The sequence below is a fragment of the Athene noctua genome, chromosome 2 (assembly GCF_965140245.1).
Source record: "Athene noctua chromosome 2, bAthNoc1.hap1.1, whole genome shotgun sequence".
In the NCBI taxonomy this organism is placed as follows: domain Eukaryota; kingdom Metazoa; phylum Chordata; class Aves; order Strigiformes; family Strigidae; genus Athene; species Athene noctua.
The window spans coordinates 65530358-65550704 of record NC_134038.1 but is presented as its reverse complement, the minus strand read 5'-3'; the positions used below and the strand labels follow the sequence as shown (position 1 = coordinate 65550704).

At 37.2% G+C, this 20347-nt stretch overlaps 1 protein-coding gene across 6 annotated transcripts in view; it reads right to left on the bottom strand.

Annotated features, from left to right (window-relative positions):
- Positions 1-20347, bottom strand: part of ZNF236 (zinc finger protein 236) — a 91452-nt gene that overhangs the window by 35851 nt on the left and 35254 nt on the right. For 5 of the 6 annotated variants that reach the window (XM_074899320.1, XM_074899321.1, XM_074899325.1 and 2 more), the window contains 7 exons: positions 13213-13416; positions 11493-11721; positions 9519-9791; positions 7168-7371; positions 3746-3890; positions 710-970; positions 210-460 (listed from right to left, as the gene is read on the bottom strand). In XM_074899320.1, the coding sequence (XP_074755421.1) occupies positions 210-460; positions 710-970; positions 3746-3890; positions 7168-7371; positions 9519-9791; positions 11493-11721; positions 13213-13416 (1567 nt within the window). The remainder of the gene's footprint in view (positions 1-209; positions 461-709; positions 971-3745; positions 3891-7167; positions 7372-9518; positions 9792-11492; positions 11722-13212; positions 13417-20347) is intronic. The other variant, XM_074899322.1, reaches the window with a different exon arrangement.

The window sequence follows — 20347 nt, the reverse complement described above, 5'->3', positions numbered from 1 at the left end:
TTTTATATTTTTAACAGTAAACCTAAAGACCAATGAATGAAAGAAATTGTACAATATACTTTAAGGAGTTATCTTTTACTCTATGCATTTTTCTAGCTGTTTACTTGCATTGTCTTGAAACCCAAATCACTGACATTTGTGAAGAAAAAGTGATTTGAGAACTTCTAAACTTACCTCATTATAAACCTTACGATATTTCAAATACTCACCCTCATCTTGCTCTAAAGGCTGATCAGTCAATTGTTGTTCTAGTGCTGTTTCTTCTGTGCCTACTACAGGCTGCTGGTCTAATTCTAAAATAGCCTGCTGATCTGTTGCAACAGCTTCTGACTGCTGTAGCTCATCACTTTCAATCTCCACTTGCATCTGCGTAGAAACATGAATGCTCTGCTGATCTACCGTAGAATCATCTATTGAAGCAGACTGCTGATGCTGCTGAAGTTGCTGTGCAAGTTCGTATCTGCAAAGAAAGGTAAGAAGGTCTTTCTATGGCTTCAGTTAGACAATTATCCTAACTATTTACAGAATTTTTTGATTATACACCATAATTTACCTTCAGAGTAAAGCTATCCAAGTGTTTGCTACCCATAAATAAATACACTTATTCAATTATCAGTATTTGCTACAGGGCAAAGATGCCTTTCCAAGTATCTTTAAGGAAGGGCTACTGAAATACATTGAAGGATTCATATAAAAATTGTAAACATACCTGTGGGTCTTCATGTGTTTTTTACAGTTTAGTGATGTTTTGAATGTTTTTTGACAATATGGACACATATACGGTCGAAGGTCATTATGGATCCCCATATGTCGCCTGAGGCTACCACCAGTAGTGAAGGCCCCATTGCATATAAGACACTTAAAAGCTTTCAATCCAGTGTGTGTTCTAATATGTGCTTTCAGAACTCCAGCTGACACAAAACCTCTTCCACACTGAGAGCACTTAAATGGCTTTTCACCAGTATGTGACCTTTTTAAGAGAAAGCAGAAGTTAAATCTACTTTAACAGCCTGACTTACAAACTTATTAAAAGACTGTATTTTAAAATGAGCAAAATAAACCCCATTAAGGCAACTGCTGTATGGATGGAAGAGGCCTCAGTGAAAATCCAGACATAAAAGCTTTAACAAATTACAAACAACCTGCATGTCAACAGTGACAGGGCTAGAAGCAATACTGTCTGACAGTTTTAATTATGTTCTACAGTCCCATCAAACCAATATTTGGGTTGAATTTTTCCATGCCAGATAATATACTATCTTTCTTCAGACTAGTATATTATCATTCACATGTATTTTCCACAATTCAGCTAAAGAAAAAGTTTGGAGAAAAATATACAGTCTTCCTCATATTACATAATGCTACTACATTTAATTACGAAATTTCTGGAAAAAGAACTGTGTCCATCCTGAATACCTCCTGAACAAGGCACAGTACAACCAGTCTTTCAGGTCTGTTGAAAACAATATTCAAGTGGGGAAACTCCCTCACGTATGCTACCAACATGTCCTACTCACTATGTATCTCTCATTCCAGAAGTGTTAGAGGAAATATTTATAAAGCAGACTGAAGGATGGGTTAGGAAATAGAGCAGAGTGAAATGAGAATTTTAAGGGTTATGACCATAGCATCCCCAGAGTAAGAGCTAGGAGGAAGGCAATGTGAATGCTAGGAAATGGAAGATAAAGGAAGAAGGATTCAACAAAACTGGGAAAAGGTAAGGATAGCTTATGATTATAGTAACCTTAGAAGCCTATGAACACTCTATCAGATTCCATAATAAAGAAGTGTGACTGAGATCAAGATTACTGTTTTGCTACCAATACACATCTATGGAAATCAGCACTAGGGTATCCCAACCTTTCCTTGGTGTGCCTGGGAGAATCTGACATACTATTCAGTCACTGCTCTACCGAAAATACCCCTACTACAAGCTTTCAAAGAGGGAAACAAGCTTTGTAAGCAATGATCAGCATCATTCCATGAAGACAGACTGACCACACAAGTGTCAAGTCTAGTAGTTTAGGTATAGCAATACCAACTTAGGAAGAATAAACATGGAAAAAGGGAAAAGTTTCCAATTCCTCTACAAAACCCCTAATGAAGGCTTCACTCAGCACTGTTGCAAAGATCAATCAGAAGCAGCACAGTGGCAAGTGACTGGTACCCCCATCACATCTTTATATTTTCAGTATAGGAGAAGAAAAATACAGATGCACATAAGTAACAGGGATTTTAAAGATGGTTTATCCTGAGCTGGAGTACCTGTATACCTAGCAGCAGAATGAATTCAAGCACAGGTATCTGAAGAACAGAATTTTCAAACACAAAATGTATTCTGACAAGAAAAAAAGTAACTGTATTCAGTGCATGTACACCAAGTGTTTACTTAAGAGCTGTTCATGTTCTGTGTAACTAAACACTTTCAATTTCCATTCCAAGATTTCTGGCAAAACTGAAACAAAAATGAACTAGGCCAATCAATCAAGTACATTTCTCTAAAACAAATGAAAGATGAAAAACTACAAATCTAAATAAAACTGTAAACTACATAAATGCTTCCATAAAGCATGCATAAATTTAGCTTATATTTAGGCTAAATAAGGCCTTCTTTAGTGGCAACTAACTTTTTAATGGTAACTATTGACAGTTACACTCTAAGAAAATAGAGACAACTGTGAAACACAATTAAAATTAACTACTACAATGAAGGTGGTAATGACGCAAACCAGCAACATTTACTAATTTAAAATTATTTTGATTTCAATCAATCCAGCTTGATTGTGTCTACAAATGACAGTGAGAAATCTAGGTAGAATACTACAAAAGGAAAAGATGTGATATTGCAAGGCTTCCTCCTCTCCCATTGAGACAGCATATAGAAACCAAGAACTGTTTCAGTCAGTTTGAGAACCTACCAATACTAAACTTGATTTCTAAGGAGAACATGAGGAACTCACCATGATCTGAACTAGAGAAAGTGAGAAAACGGTACAGAGCTTACATTGCAGGAACAAGCAGATTGCCACTTGCTTGGGGTTTTTTTTTTTCATATTTTGTCCTCCAGTTATTCACAGTTTATAAATCAGGGAGCAGTGTTTGGTAACTTGACTAAATGTCAAAACTCACTGACTATAAAACTCAATCTGACTTTGAAGCTACTCTTTCTTCTGAAAACAAGATTGGATTAATTACCTCCAGTGGTTCCCTCCAACATAAATTTTTCTGTGACTCCATGACCTTATGGTTGTAACAAACATCCAGTATATGGAACTTGAACCAAACTTCAATGAACAAAATGATCCCCAAGAACTCAATTACAATGTAAGCCTAAATTCTTTTAGGTTTAGTACACAGAAAAGAGCACACAGAATAAAAAGCTCGTTTCCTTCTCAAAAACCCGAAGTTGCATAAAAAGCAGATGATCTGGACTATGTAATTACAAAATTACAACAAGAATTCCCATGTAATATTTGCTATTTATATACGTAGTTTAGGAAAAAAGAGTCCAAGTGTTAATAAGCTAAACTGCACACTAAAAACCACCACTTGTACTGCTAGGACTGCACATACATATAAATTAGTCCAAAGCCTCCTCCAATTTTACCAGCAAAAACCAATTACCACTGGTTCACTGTTTAAGAGACAGTAAATAAAGTTCTGTCAGTGAATATTATATAAATGGCACGCTTTTCTATAAATTTGTTTTTACATACATTTATTTTCTCCTTTGTATTTATTTTACCTGATGTGTTGTTTAAGATGACAAGATTTTTTATAGGCTCGATGGCAATAAAAACATTTGTATGGTCTGTCTGCATCATTCACAAAATTATTGTTAAAATAATTTTGGAAGAACTGGCTGTTCCTTGGGATTGGCTGGATAAGACCTGCACACATAAACACACAAACACAAAAAGGAAAAATTAATTGGTAAAGTTATTCCAAAGTTATAGCAGTCTCAAGAGCTAGTATTTGAAAAAAAAAAAAAAGTGACTAAACTCTTAGTATACAAGAATATAAAGAAAACAAGCATGTTTTCAGCACTTATTTAAAATTATGCATGCATCTATTTAGCATTATAAATATTACATTACACATGTTATCTGTTTTAGTGATAGCTCTTCTTTTATCCATAGGTCCACCTCATTATATTAAGCATGAATTATGTCCAAAATAAGCATTAACTTTAAAAAAAGCTGGCAGTCATTAATTCACTGCTAATCAAATAATATTTTGTTCTTCCAAACTCCACCTTAACCAAATGATATTTAATCAGTGTAGCCCAGATATACAGTGTAACTTGACAAATATGTAATATGCATTTTGTGAAAAGTATAAAACACCATGATATACATCTGCTCTTACTTAAAAGGATAAAAAAGTCCATTAAAAATTCTTGTATTGGCACATCACCTACTTTGGTTAATCAGTCAGTTTTGCTAATTCTCTGGGCACATCCAAAAATCTATTGGAAAAAAACCAAAGCCAAAACCTCAGACCAACTTATTAAAACAAATGTTCTTTATACACTGGTTCCTGAAGTCAGTCAAGTGTCATTCTGGAAAATCAGTTATAAGTTCCTGCTACTATATGTCCAACTGGTGATGCAAGAGTATGCTGTCTCAGAAGCAGCTAACAGAAAGGAGTGACAGAATGAGAACACTAGCAGACTTCTCAAGTAAAAAAACCTAATCATCATTCACATATCTGTGAACTCAAAAGTGCTCATCACAATACTAATGTACATGGTTGAAGGAGTGATGCAAATATGCAAAAGACTCTTTTATGGTCCTAAATATTCACCACAAAAGCCTTTTATGCTGTCTTTTCCTTCTTCAGACTGCTTCATCTAGCATGCTTATGTTTCATATTAAGAAAGGAAAGCCTGAAGGGTTTCTGCTGACTTCCAAATGTAATTGAAAAGGGCAGAAGACAAGGAGAGGGAATTCTCTCAATTTTGAGAAGAGATGGCAACAATGAAAAAAGAAGTTTATCTGTCTCAGAAAAAGTTTATATATATATACATATATATATATATATATATATGTATGTTATACACACATATATTTATAAATACATATACGCCAAAACCTCCTTCACCTACCCCAACTAACTCAGCTGGTCTAGAAAACATTTTCTCTTTAAAACAAAAAAAAAAAAACAAAAACAACAAAACCAAAAAACAACACCCCACCCCCCAAGAAAAACCCCAAACCAAACAACAAAACCCCAAACCAAACCCAACCAAAGAACCCACCAAAACCACAACCCTACTTTCTAAATTCCTTCTGGCATTCTTCTGTGATGATAATTAGTAGCAGTGTACAGAACATGACAAAGTCTTCCAAATCAGAGAAGGAACTTCGTATGACAAATATTTACTCTCAGTTATTTTTGATCATATAAAAGCAGAATATGGTTAATTCTTAGAAAGAATGATAGCTGACTAACTTGTGAGCATATCCCAGGTTACAATGGTTCTGGTCTGCAGAAGCACTGCAGAAATTCCTAGTAACATACATGACAGAACAGAAATAATGGCAATTCCTAATAGAACACTTCCAAACTATCTACTCAATCTGTTCAACTTGGATAAGTGAAACCTTTCTCCAAACGGCTGGAACAGTTAAAGGTGGCTCTATAGTGGATATAGCAAGTCAGCAAAACAGTTCTCAGTAGGAACATTCTATAAAAACATTATTTCTTCTCCCATTAGTTCCACTTTTGGAAGCACAGTACACACTAGAAAAATTAAATTTTTTTTTTTCATTTTCTAGTCAATAAACACCAACAACTAATGCAAGAAAATGAATTGTAACAGGTAGAGAACAATTTGAGAACTTTTTTAATAGACTTTTAGAATACCTTAGATTTTATTAAAATGCAAAATATAAACTTTTTTTTCATCAAAGGTGCCACTCAGAAATTAACACTAGTACAGAGCAACAGTATTAGCAACTTGACATCTCTAAATGCAGCAGGATTTTTTTTCTGGGAATGGTGGAAACATTGTTAATGGGTTGAAAAAACATAACATCTTCTAGACAAATGGTGGAAATCCTTATTTTTACATTGAATATTTCAGTATTAGCACAGTTCACGTGTTATCAGTACCTGTAGGAAACCATTTTTATAGTCTTTCTTCTTTGTTAATATTAACTTTTTTCCCAAAATTGGAATTTCACTGCACAGATCTTAATTGTGTTGAATCACCTTTTTCTTTAAAATCGGGAAATAGGACTGTACCTGTTTCCAGGGTTCACTCAAGAAAGAAATATTGTGTGATCTGAATATCTGAAGCCATTAGCTAAGTTTTGTGGCTACTCTGAAAATTTAAGTTTCTTATACCTGATGCCAAAATAACTATCTCTTGCATACAGTAATTCTTGGAAGCAGTGAAAGCAAAAGGATTTTTAGAGACTGGTAAAGATTTTAGGCTAAAAAGATATTACCAGTATCATATTCTACTATACAAAGATGATTACACAACAGACAAGGCATGGGTTAGCAGACTAGCAAGTCAAACAACAATGGAGAGTAAACACCTTGCCCACTACATTGACCTCTATGTGACAACCTATATATTGTCTTGATTGTGCTGTACTACAACTTACCTTCTTCCAAAAAGTGGTTTTATGTCATGTTGTAACAATTATTCTACAGTAGAATTAAAATAACTGTATAAATATTCTATAGTACATTCCAGAATTATTCTGCCCTTTTTTGAAATATTACCACTAATTCAGTTGAGGTTACAATTATAGCAAATACACTAAAATCATACAACAACACCAACTCATTAATATATGTAATCTGAATAAACATGATCATCTTAAGAAGAATCTAGTTCATGAACTCTCTGTCATCTTTTCTATACCAACAGTCTAACAATAGTTAAACTCCTAACCTAATGTAAAAAATGCACACACTTTTTTCTGGTAAGGATTATAGAATTTCTCTGTAAATAAAAAAAGACTCTTATTAATTCTAGTACAAGCAAACTATAAAATACAGCACTTTTCTGAAGCGTGATCATTTCTGATTACTTATTTCAAAGTGCATCTTTCTGAATAGGCCATAAATGTGTTTGCTCTATTAAACTGTGACCTCTGTTTTCCAGTGAAATCCAAATTTCAAGAGAGCACAGATTTACTCGCTCTTTACCTAAATCAGTTATGAGTATGGGCTCTTGTAAAGGAATGTCTGGTACTGGAACACTTGTCTTTCCTACTCGAACTTTTGCAGGTTTACGTTGATGCCGCAGCTTTCTTAGTTCAGTATGTTTAAAATGTGAAGCAATGTGAGTTTTCCGGTGGCCCGATGTTCTAAACTTTTTGTCACAGTGAGGACAAGCAAAAGGTCTAACACCTGCAAAAGATTTAAAATAATGTTAGTTTGTAATTTTATTTCCACAGCCCTGGAAATGTAGCTTTGGAATAGATTCTCTTTTCTGCATTTTCCTTTTTGTTTTCTATTTTCTATATCTTATTGTTAAAATAGATTTTCAAAACAGATCCATAAAATCCAATCAAAAGTAAATATGAAATTGCTGAACTACTAACTGGTTGTAACACATCACTTTAAGCAAGCTCATCATCAGGAAACTGGATGATGAAAAAGTGACAGCAATTTTCAAAGGGTTCCAGCAGCTATCCTAAGAACTGCAGATAGCAAGTCAAATGTCCTTCCAAAACAAACTGCTAAAAAACTGTGAGAAAAAAGAATTAGCAAAAACACAGACAAATGATATATAATAGGATAAAACAGAGGAACAGTGATGTGAAAAAGTTTAAAGAAATTAGTCTAGATCAGTCTCTGAAAACATCAACACTGTTTGATGGCAGTCAAAAAAGCATGCCAACAGGTATTATTAAAGACAGACTTTTGCAATGCAAAATCCAGTAGATATCTCTCCTTGGAAAGGACACTGGAGAACCTAGTAAGCTACAGAGACAGGTGAAGCTGATGAACTTTCGGCTTTTTTTCAAGGGGAAATCCTGGACTTGGAAGTCTAGGAAACATGACTGTGTATTATGAAGAAAGCTCTGTAAAATCACAGGTGGAACAAATGAACAAGAATAAGAATGAACCATTCCTCACAACACAGTAACTAAAACATTACCTGAAACTACTGAGCAGAATATTTAAAGCAACAGAAAGCACTTCACTAGACATGCAGTTCAACATTTGAACTCATTGTGTTAGGTTGTTCTAGTAGTAAGTTCACATGGTTTCAAATTCAATTAGCTAAGTTCTTTGGAACAAAAATCTACAAAGAGCTGCTTAGTGCAGAGGTAGAGTCTGCTTCATAAAGCCCTCAACCCAAAGATTAGTGGAAGCTAGTTGTACGCTGCTAAGAAGGCATTACTGTAGGCTTCCCCTTTTCCACACACTGCTATCAGAGACAGAATATGGGGTTAGCTGAACCTGTAACCTGACCCAGTAAGCCTAACCTGCTAGACAGAGGAAGAAGCGAACATCTCTGACAGGAAAAATATGCATGCCGAACAGCGGCTAACTACATGCTGGAATTCCACAAACACTGGACTACTTATTTTTCAAGCCACCTAGTGCTTTTGCCACTTTCAATGAGTTTGACTTCTTAATTAAAGTAAGGGTGACTTTAAAGTAACAGAAAAAATACTGGTTTACAACTTCAAAAATAACAGAGTGAAAAACTTTCTGCAGACAAATCCAACATTGCTATTTCATGGATTAAAGGCATCTGACTATAAAACATATTGAACACCAAATACACATAGCCAATGAAACATACTTTTGCAGAATGTAAATACATAAACAGGAGTGAAAGGAAAGAGCAGCACATTTACGAGCTTATTTTACTGAAAACTTATTTACCTGCAAGAGCAAAGAAAGAAAACTGGAAAACAACCAGGTAGTCCACCAAGAGTGGAGAATTCATTTTTCTCTACGCAGAGGACAGAAGTTCAGGCACAGAAAAACAGGTATTGAAGACATCATATATGATGTAAACAAAGACCATACGAACAGAGGAGTTTTAGGGTATGCAGTGTGAGACACTGAAAACACGTATACTGGTGAAAACACCAAGCAACACCTTATTGTTGAAGATAAAAAGGAAAGTAACCAAGTTGTCCTGAGTGATACAGTGAAATTATCAAAAAGTGTGGGGGGAGGGAAGATGCAGAATCAATACAAGAGATGACTGGGGAAAAGTAAAATCCGAACTCAAATCCTAAGAGTATGAAGCTTGAGAAAGCACAGTTAAATGCACTCACAACAGCAATATTAAAAAGGAGTAAGAGCTGACTCATCATAAGAAATCTGAATGTCCATGGCTTTTCTAAGAGCCCAAAGTTTCAAAGCCATAAAACACTAGAAAGTTGATCGTGCAAGGCATTAAAACCAGTTCATTCTGATAGGTATCAATGATATAATGGACATATCTAAAGTTTAAGCGCTTCACATTGTCTTTTTTCATTTGAGGTTTCACCCCCATCATGGAAAATACAAAAGCAATTTTGAGGCCTTACCTGTATGTAGACGAATGTGAACTTTTAAACTCCCTGAGGTGGAAAAGCATTTCATACAAAATTGGCACTTGAAAGCTTTAATGCCAGTATGTGTTTTTATGTGTGCTGTGAGAGTACTCTTAACAGCAAAGGCGCGGAAACACTGGGGACACTTGAACGGCTTCTCATGAGTATGAATGCGAATGTGGCGCACTAGATCACTTGGTTTTTTAAATTCTTTAGAGCAATATGGACAAACATGCCACCTTATTCCATTTTCTTCACGTATAGAACCTAAAACAAGGAACAACATCAAAATGACTGATGAATGTGTTTGAAACATTTTAACAGTTCTTCAAAAATTCCATTACACTGATACCGTTATACAAAGCAATCAAAACATTTTGTGAAATAGATGCGATTACAACACACTTTGTAGACAATTAACTTCTCTAGCAGATACATTTTACTTCACAAAAATAGTGATGGGCTAGAATGATAAAAACAAAACCCAAGAGAATCCTGTTGAAATTCAAACATTTTTATGCTACTGAGAAGGAAGAAGATAAAAAAAATGAAGACAAAAGCCAAGAAATGTCTGACTTCACAAAGTAGATAGAATGTAGTTTGTATGCCACTTAGAAACACAGAATGTAGTTGTAATGCAATGTAATATACCAGTTAACTTATAAATATCATATTGAACACAAAATTATTCAACCATTAATGTAACTCCTCAACCATACCCACACCAAATTAAGTACTAAACACTTACCTAACTAACTGGAGAACTGGAGAAGATACTTTATATGGCCCTCTCTTCTACAAATTCAGACTTAAATTACATTTTATGAAACTTTAAAGCAGCAAAACTTCATAGTTCTTCTGAAAGATTTACAATTTAAGGCTACTTTTTCACAAAAGTTGTTTTATGATCCAACCTTAAGCTCTGACCTAAAGCAACAGCATACCTTTTCTCAACAAAAATGACAAAAGCACATTCTAAACCCTATCCAGGCTTTTTATTCATACATATTGTTCAATGTCAGATATGCACTCATTTAAATCAGTTCACATAAGTGTTTTTTTCTGTAAACCACGTCCATACACTGAGGTTATGTTATCAAAAAATAAAGGAGGTTGTGTTTGACTGTACAGCAGTGACCTTTTATTTTTATTTGCAGTCAGAGTTAGACAGTTGTTACTGTTACACACCAGGAACAAAACAGTTATTATTCCCAGAGGAACAAGTTAATGTTGATTTTTAGCACAGTTATGCTAGACAAGATGAGTTTTTGACTTTGGATCAATTTATGCATTCCTTGCAAGGAAAAAAGCAATGGATCTATGAAGCTTTTATGGACAGAGCTCAATGACTGCTTACGATAGAGCTGTCTCCACCAGGCCAGTCATTAAAAGTATGATGGCTATACTTGGAACAAATCACTTCTAGCAACCTTAAAGCTTGAGTAACTTTAACACTAAAGTAGCATTTAAGCACACACACCACAATGCCAACCATCATCCTTCCCTACATGGTCTAGATCAGTGAAGATCTGCACGAGGCAGCAGCACTGCACTTCTGCCTCTGCAAGGCCTCATTTCCAAAGAGGAAGAGTAGAGCTTGCAAGAACCTTCTGCTCCAGGACACACCATGAAATTCCAATCCTCCTCAGAGAAGGATGATGAGAAAAAGAGGGAATTTTTTTTTTTTTTTTTTTTTTTTGTCCTCCTCTAAAAACTTCACCAATCTATATCCAGAAGATTTAACAGTGTAACTTCACTTAATGCCACTCTGACACATTTTGGTATCAGTATAACAAAAATTATAAATGCTACTATCATAACTTATATACATACTGTGTTTTAGATAAAGTAGATGAAGACAGTAACTGATCCACAATATTTTGGAAAATCCCTTTATAAAGCCATCAACACACCCACAAAGACTGCAGTCCTTACAGCACAAAAAGTAACAAGCAGTGGCAACATTACCAGGTAAAAACGGTGATTTTTTCTTAATAACCTTTTTTTCTTTTTTATCCAGTTTATCTGTACTCTCTTGCTCCTTGTTTTGTTCTGCATTATTAGAGTCAGCCTGATGATTTGAGAGATTCTGGACATCTGGGTTCTGATCCTGGGCCCCAGGAGTCTTAGTCTGGCTGCAGTCAGTAGTATGTGCAGAGACGGGAATCGAAGACAATCCACTATTCTCTAAAGCTTGCTAAAAGGGAACAAAAACTTCCAGATTAAGAAGGAAACATTCCACAGTTGCTCAAACTTTTCTCAAGAACTACTGTGAAGATATAATGCAAATATAATTAAAGGAATTAAATGTCTGATCCTCCCAGAATTTCTGCTGCATTTCAAACTTGCAAAAACATTCTCACACAACACTGCCTTCTGATTGTCTGTGAGATTTTAAGTTGAATTTCCTGCACTAATACATGTGCCAACAACTGCCTTTTTGAAAACTGCCAAATGTTTCTACAGAATCAAGCATTTGCCAGGAATATATAGCTATCTCTTATGCCTACTACATGAGAGCATAGTTCCCCATAAAAGAACAAATTTGAAGCCCACAGGCTTGTGGAGAAGCCATAGATGATTTAAAGAAAAAGGAAGAATGCTAGCCAAAGGCAGGCTTGGAAAAGCTCAAAAGCCTCTCTTAACAAACTGCTGGTAATCATCGGACCGAGGCAAAGGCTATGCACTCATTTTTATGTACACCTGGAAGGGACTGAAGTGTAGGCACTTTTATGGATACTATTGTGCCTGAAAAGGCTTTGGATCAAAGACCTTAAACACAGATTAAGTAAGAGTGTGCAGATATTCTACGGTTTGGAAGAAAACTTTGTTTTATATTTATTTTGTACAACAATATGGCTAGTGATGCTCATACAATGACTAAAGAACCAACGTCAAAAATGGATTTTTTTAAATTTTTTTTTTTTAATAGCATTGCATTCCCAACATTAGAAAACTCAGAACAAGTAACAGGTAAACCAGCACGTTGCTACATGTAACATTCAGGTCTTCCAAAAATAAATTTATACAGTACTTAAAAGACTAGAGAAGAAAAAATAGCTTAAAGATTATCAGGCTACCACCAATACTAAAAAAGTATATTCTCTGCCCTGTTCCCTTATGCGGTGAAGGCTGCAGAACAAGCACAGACAGTTGAATCACTGCCTGCATCTCTTCTGTTACATAGCATCTCCTACTGCCAGTATCAAGGACAGAATAATGGTTTAGACAAAACATTGGTCTAACCCAGGACGGAATTTTCTTTGCACCAATAGGAAGTATTCAAATAGCTCTTATTAATTAGAACGCCTCTTAAATGTCATCATGTTTTAAGCACAGCATAACTTAAGGAAGTGCCACAAGCTGCTTTCAGGCAACAGAAAAAAAAAAGCCGAAGGGATCAATAAAATGTCCCATGTATGGGTCTGCAGACATGGCCTCCTTCTAGGTCATGTAATCAATATCTATAATGTTGCTTCTGTATTATAAAACTATACAAAAAGCTATCCTGGTGTGTTCCACAGTTCCACGTTCATTCAGTAGATCCTTATAAACCTTTCTTGACTAATAAATCATTTAGAAATGCAGAAGGAATGCTGTCATTGAAAATACTGAGAACAAATTTCACTAAAATAAAAACAAGAAAGAACCACTGAAATGTAAAGCTGTTGTCACACACAGCTCTTACCTGCAAAATATCTCTATTGATTCCCACTGCAATGTTGAGTTGTTGACCAGGTTGTTGAGGCTGGTTATTTTCTACAGGCCCTGGTTCTGATAACTCAAGGAGCTGCTGGATGACATCAGTTACAGCCTGCTGACCCTGATGAGCAGTAGCAGAAGACACCTGGTTTTCTGTCTGTTGAAGAAGCGGAGACCGAAAATGTGTGGCCTGAAATATACAGCGGTACATATGTAAAGCAAGATGAAAAGTATATATCAACCGATCTGGCTGGCTCCGTTATCTGAAATGTCTGTTAACTGTTCACTACAAGGATATCCACCTGTATAAGATAAAGGATTATACAGAGCTGTCATTCAAGGTCTTCTCAGTCCACTGAAGAATTGCTTCTGTATATGCCTTTCCTGAAGTTCTTCCCAAGTTGCGTAACTGTAAACTTACAGCTTGAATTAAGTTTATCGTAACTACTAAACCTTCAACCAGTTTACAAAACACAGGGATCACTTACTGAATTCCACATGTAAAGGCCAGGTGAAAAACAATTCCAAAACAAACAAACAGCAATGACATTGTTATCTTTTTAAAGGTCACATTTAACTAAAGCAAGTCCTTTGGAAAAATAAACTTCTGTTAGTTGAGATTGTTTTGTATGAAAATATTTTGTGCTGTGACATCAAAGCCTTTCAGAACAACCAAACTACCTTTTCCCTTCATCTTTCAATCTTCTAAATCTCTTATCTTTAGAAAAAGCTCTTTATAGTCTAAAAATTCAAATATACATAGAGCTGTGTCAAAATACTAAAAAATTTTAAAGTCTAAAAATCAAATTTCTTAATCTTTGATTTGATAATTGTATCTTAGGCAACGTTAGTAACAAATATGAAGAAAAAAAGTGATAAAAAGCCTTGGTATTTCTTTTTAAAATCAGAAATAAAGACTCCTTCTGTTCTCCTTTATTTATAAAGTTCTCTTCATTATAACAAATAGACTCCATAAGTATACTATTACTGAAGCAACTGCTTTGAATCATTTATTTTATTGCAGAAAAGAGAAATATATATTTATATAATGGCTATCCCCATAATTCTGTTTATTAGAATACACTGGATATTTGCTTCTAATATTCAGTCATACTCTCTAAAAATAATCACTTGCAAATGCACACACACACATACATATAAACACATATACATGAAACGTTATCTTCTTTCAGATGATTTTTAGCAAAGAATAATCCTAGGCTCCACGTGTGTAATATTTCTTCCAATCTGAAAACTCTTGAGATTTTCTTCATACTGACACATTACACTGGACAATTAAAATGACACTGTCACCAGATTTAAGGATGGTTAGGAAGAAATATATTAAGAAAATTTAGCTTGACTCGAGTTATATCCTGTGAATTTGATGAAGAGACGATATGAAACAAACCCTTACCTCATTTCTCTTGCATGCATGCAAGAACAGCATTTGCTCTTTTGCTGATTTAACCATTATTACTTTGTCGTTTTTCACCTCAACAGTGGGACAGATGGAAAAGACTCAATCTCTTCAGATTCCAATTTAGCAAAAGTGCTATAAACATTTCAATATGTATTTTACAAAATAAAAGATGCTATATGCCATTATCATTGCAATAAACAGGAACTGAAGCAAACCATTTCACTAAAAAGTGTAATAGCTCTTTATGGATGGAGACCATTAATTTTCTTGCAACAGAATGCAGAGAAGCACTTTAGTAGAGCAGGAAAGCCTACACTAAAAAGTCTGTAAAATTCTTCCAGGCTTTAGCAAGGGGAAAAAAAAATTGTTATTGACGGAACTGCTCAACATCACCTTTGACGTGAAAATTACTACATGTAACTTGCTAGTGTGTTCACGTATTATACAGCAGTCTAAATAGAGTCTCATGGAGGCCATCTTTTCTGAATAATAATATATATATATATATATGCACACATATAAAGTTTGTTACCATTAAGATACCCTTATTATAAAAAGTTTCAGAGGTCTCTTTGAGGGTCTCACTTCAAAACCAGATTTTAAAAATAGCATAGAGAATGAAGTGTTTTATTATTACTTTGTAATTCCATATTTGTTCAATTATAATAGTGGACCTTGTGATCACCCTTAGTCTGTCTGATCTGCTGCGTAACACAGACCATGTGACTGCTCTGAGTGAATTACTTCTTCAAGTAAAGTAACTGTACAGAAATTATATAAGTTCTTTAATTTATTGTGGTAACTTTTTCTGTTGCTATCCATCTTCAAGAACTTCTTCCAACAGTAAATTACCCACGCTAAAATTCCATACGTTATTTCAAAGTGTGAATTTGTTTAGCTGCAACCCTCAAAACTTTCTCTTCTCTGTTAAAAGAGATTACATATTTTTCCCTTTTCTTCAAAACAGCAGATCATGACATCCTTAAATATTTTATCTGATGGGCAAAATATATATAATAAACCTTGAATGTTTTCAATAAAAAAATACATCGTATCATACTTTAAGAATTCTACTGGCTCTGATTCCTCCTGTATCTTTGAATACAGTTCATAAATACTGAACACTATAAACAGACAACCAATAAACAAAGCTCTTGATTTCTATGTGAAGTTTCTTCTCTAAATAAAAAGACCAAAACTAATCTTTCCAGGCAAAGAAAACCTAACTTTTAGCTGATACATCAATTATTACCTCTTCCACCCCTATTTATAAGGGGAATTTAAAATCCTTGAAAACTCCTATCCTGTGAATATGGCCTACTTTTGCTATATGTGATATTATTCTTGGCCATGTCAGAACATATGTTGCTTAGTGCACCCAGCTCACCAAGAAATCCAGATCACTCTGTATCAGTGATTTGTCCTCTTCATAAATTATCTCAATCTTTGTATCATCTTGATCAGTGATGATTTTATATTTTCTTCCAGGTCACTGATAAAATGTTAAGTAATATAAGGTCAAGAATGAATTTCCAAGGGACTCTATCAGAAACACAGTAACAGTGGTGATTCCTTGTGCACCTCTTTTACAAGTTCTCTCAGAAAGTTTTAAAAAAATCATTAATGACTCCTCACATGAATTTCAGTCATTCTACTTGAAAATACAAAAACATATCTCTGCTTTTTATTACCTTTTCATACCTTAATGAAGATTCGTTAAGGATGCAATTAGTTCTACTTACCCAAAAAGCAAATATTAAATAAAAGTACCTATACATTTTCTTGAAACCATGTGTGATACATGGTGCAGTCCCATGGAGGAATCTGAACATATATCCTAGTTCAACAAATGAACAACAATGCCCATAAACAATCAGGCTGTGCATCTGCAGGCACAGAAACAAGCACGTAGCACATCAACAGAGGAGTATCTGAAAACATGTAACAAAACTGCTGCTGATTCACCTTAGCATTGAGGTCTGTCTGTATTAATTCTAAGGTGATGCCACATATTCCTTTCCCACAAGATTCCCATACGTGTTAAGAGTATATAGTTGCTGCAGTAAAAATAGAAGGTACCCTAGCAAGCAGAAGAATTGAGGTTTCTGCTCTAACTGCTAAACTAGTAAAGTCAGGCTTCTCCTTGCTTGGTTTCCTAGATCCACCACATGTAAGCTGAAGTTGACTTTGTAAAGGTTCACACTTAAAAATGCTTAGTGGCCCAGCAGTCACGAAGTATTTCTCTGGAGAAGAAACAGTTTTGAAGATGCTAGGAGTAAGGATGAAACTTTACTGGTTATCTCAGTTGCTAGGCAAGAGTACCAGGCAATTCTGGGAAGATGGGGCAATAGGATCCATTGCTCCCAAATGACACTTCTCACTGGGGGAAAGCCTGATATTTTGCATTGTAGAATCATAAAATGATTTGCGTTGGAAGGGATCTTAAAGACCATCTAGTTCCACCCCCCTGCCATGGGCAGGGACACCTTCCACTAGACCAGGTTGCTCAAAGCCCCGTCCAGCCTGGCCTTGAACACTGCCAGGGAGGGGGGAGCCACAACCTCTCTAGCCAACCTGTGCCAGTGCCTCACCACCCTCACAGGAAAGAATTTCTTCCTTATGTCTTATCTAAATCTACCCTCTTACAGTTTAAAACCATTACCCCTTGTCCTATCATTATACTCCCTGATAAAGAGTCCCTCCCCACCTTCCCTGTAGGCCCCCTTTAAGCACTGGAAGGCCGCTATAAGGTCTCCCAGGAGCCTTCTCTTCTCCAGGCCGAACAACCTCAACTCTCTCAGCCTGTCCTCATAAGGAAGGTGCTGTAGCACACTGATCATCTCTGTGGCCTCCTCTGGACCCACTTGAGCAGGTCCGTGTCTTTCTTACATTGGCGGCCCCAGAACTGGACACAGCACTGCAAGTGGGGCCTCATGAAAGCAGCAGAGAGGGGAAAAATCACCTCCCTAGACCTCCTGGCCCCACTTCTTTTGATACAGTCCAGCAGGATACAGTTGGCTTTCTGGGTTGAGTGCACATTGCCGGCTCATATTCAGTTTTCCATCCACTACTACTCCCAAGTCCTTCTCCATGGGGCTGCTCTTAATCCAGTCATGACCCATCTTGGATTTGGGATTGCCCTGTCCCATGTGCAGGACCTTGCCCTTGGCCTTTTTGAATTTCATGAGATTTGCACCGGCGCACCTCTCAAATCTGTCCAGGTCCCTCTGGATGGCCATCCCTTTCCTCCAGCATGTCAACAGCACCACACAGCTTGGTGATGTTCACAAACTTGCTGAGGGTCCTCACTCAATCCCATTGTCCATGTCACCAAAGAAAGATGTTAAACAGCACTGCTCCCAACACCGACCCCTAAGAAACACCATTCATCAGTGCTCTCCACTTGGACATCGAGCTGTTGACCACAACTCTTTGTGACCACCCAGCCAATCCCTTATCCACCAAGTGGTCCACCTGTCAAATCCATGTCTCTCTAGCTTAGAGACAAGGATGTCGTGTGCAACAGTGTCAAATGCTTTGCCCAAGTCCACACAGTGATGTCAGTTGCTTTTCTCTTATCCACCAACTCTGTAACCCCGTCATAGAAGGCTACCAAATTTATCAGGCACAATTTGCCTTTAGTGAAGCCATGCTGGCTGTCAGCAATCACCTCCTTGTTTTTCATGTGCCCTAGCAGTTTCCAAGAGCAATCGCTACCTGATCTTGCCAGGCACAAAGGTGAAACTAACTGGCCTACAGTTGCCCAGGTCTTCCCTTTTTTTAAAAAGAGGGTTATGTTTCTCCTTTTCCAGTCAGGAGAACTTCACTGGACTGCTATGGTTTCTCAAATACGATGGATAGTGGCTTAGCCACTTTATTCACCCGTTCCCTCAGGGCATGCCCATGCATCTCATCAGGTCCCATGCACTTGTGCACCTTCAGGTTCCTTAGATGGTCTCGAACCTGATCTTCTTCTATGGTGGGCAGTTCTTCATTCTCCCAGGCCCTGGCTTTGCCTTCTGTGTCTTGGGTGATGTGGAAGGAGCACAAGCTGTTGAGTACCTCAGTCTTACTATATCCTGGGTAACCAGGTCTCCTGTTTCCTTCCAGAGACAGTCTGCTTTTTCCTTAGTTTTCCTTTTGTCACCTATGTACCTATAAAAGCTTTTCTGGTTGTCCTTGACATCCCTGGCCAGAATTAATTCTGTCACGGCTTTGGCCTTTCTAACCTGATCCCTGGCTGCTCAGACCATTTCTCTGTATCCCTCCCAAGCTACCTGCCCTTGCTTCCACCCTCTGTAGGCTTTCTTTTTGTGTTTGGGCTGGTCCAGGTGCTCCTTGTTCAGCCAGGCAGGCCTCCTGGAGTTCCTTACCTGATTTCCTCTTTGTTGGGATGCATCACGCCTGAGCTTGGATGATGTGACCCTTTGAATATTAACCCACTTTCTTGGGCCCCTATTCCCTTCAGGGCTTTATCCCATTCTACTCTGCCAAGTAGATCCCTGAAGAGGTCAAAGTCTGCTCTTCTGAAGATCAGTGTAGCGAGCTTGCTGTGTGCCCTCCTCACCACTCTAATGATCCTGGACTCCACTATTTCATGGTCAGTGCAACCAAGTTACCCTTGAGCTTCACACTCCCCACCAGCCCCTCCTTGTTGGTGAGAACAAGGTCCAGCATAGCACCTCTCCTCATGGCTATTACTTGGAGGAGGAAGTTATCATCAATGCATTCCAGGAACTCCTGGATTGCCTATGTGATGCAGTGTTGTCCCTCCAACAGATATCAGTAGTTGAGGTCTCCCATGAGGACCAGGGCTTGTGAACATGAGGCTGGTCCTATCTGTCCATAGAGGGCCTTATCTGCTTCCTGGTCAGGTGACCTGTAGCAGACCTCCACTATAACATCTCCTGTCCCTGCCCTCCCTTTAATCCTGATCCATAAGCTCTTGGTCAGCTCCTCATCCATCCCCAGGTGGAGCTCCATGCACTCCAGCTGGTCACTGACATAGAGGGTGACACCTCCTCCTTGTCTCCCCTGCCTGTCCTTCCTAAAGAGCCTGTCTCCTTCCATTCCAACACTCCAGTCACAGGACTCAAACCACCATGTGTCCATGATGCCAATAAGATCACAGCCCTGCAGGCACATGCATATCTCTAGCTCCTCTTGTTTATTCCTGATGTTATGCGTATCTGCATAGAGGCATTTAAGTTGGGCCCCAAATGAAGCTGACTCACTGGCTGGAATCCTTTTGTGCTGCTCTTCTGTACATCAAGACTGCTTGCTACCCGGTTCCACAAAGCCAGCCCTGCATCACCCTTTCCCAGCTCCACAAGCTCCTCCTGAGTCTCATGGCTCCGTTGCTGCCTCAGTTCCAACTAACTCAACCAGCATGAACACAGCTCTCTCCACCCAAACCATGGTGTCCCTGAGAAGTAAAGTTGGAGGGGCAGAATAATCCAGTATATTTAAGAGTTCTTACTCTCCTTTGGTCTTTTTTATAGAGGAGAGTATTTGCCTCCATTTTAAAGAACAGAATTATATGCAAAATCATAAGTGTAATAACAAATGAGAGAATATAATCCATTCAAGACCTGTTCCATTCCTAAATAACCAGCTGCATTCACCACGAAGCTTGCCTTCTGATCAACTTATCATAGAAGAATGTTGCATATCCTTTTTCACCAGTTAAATGAAAGTT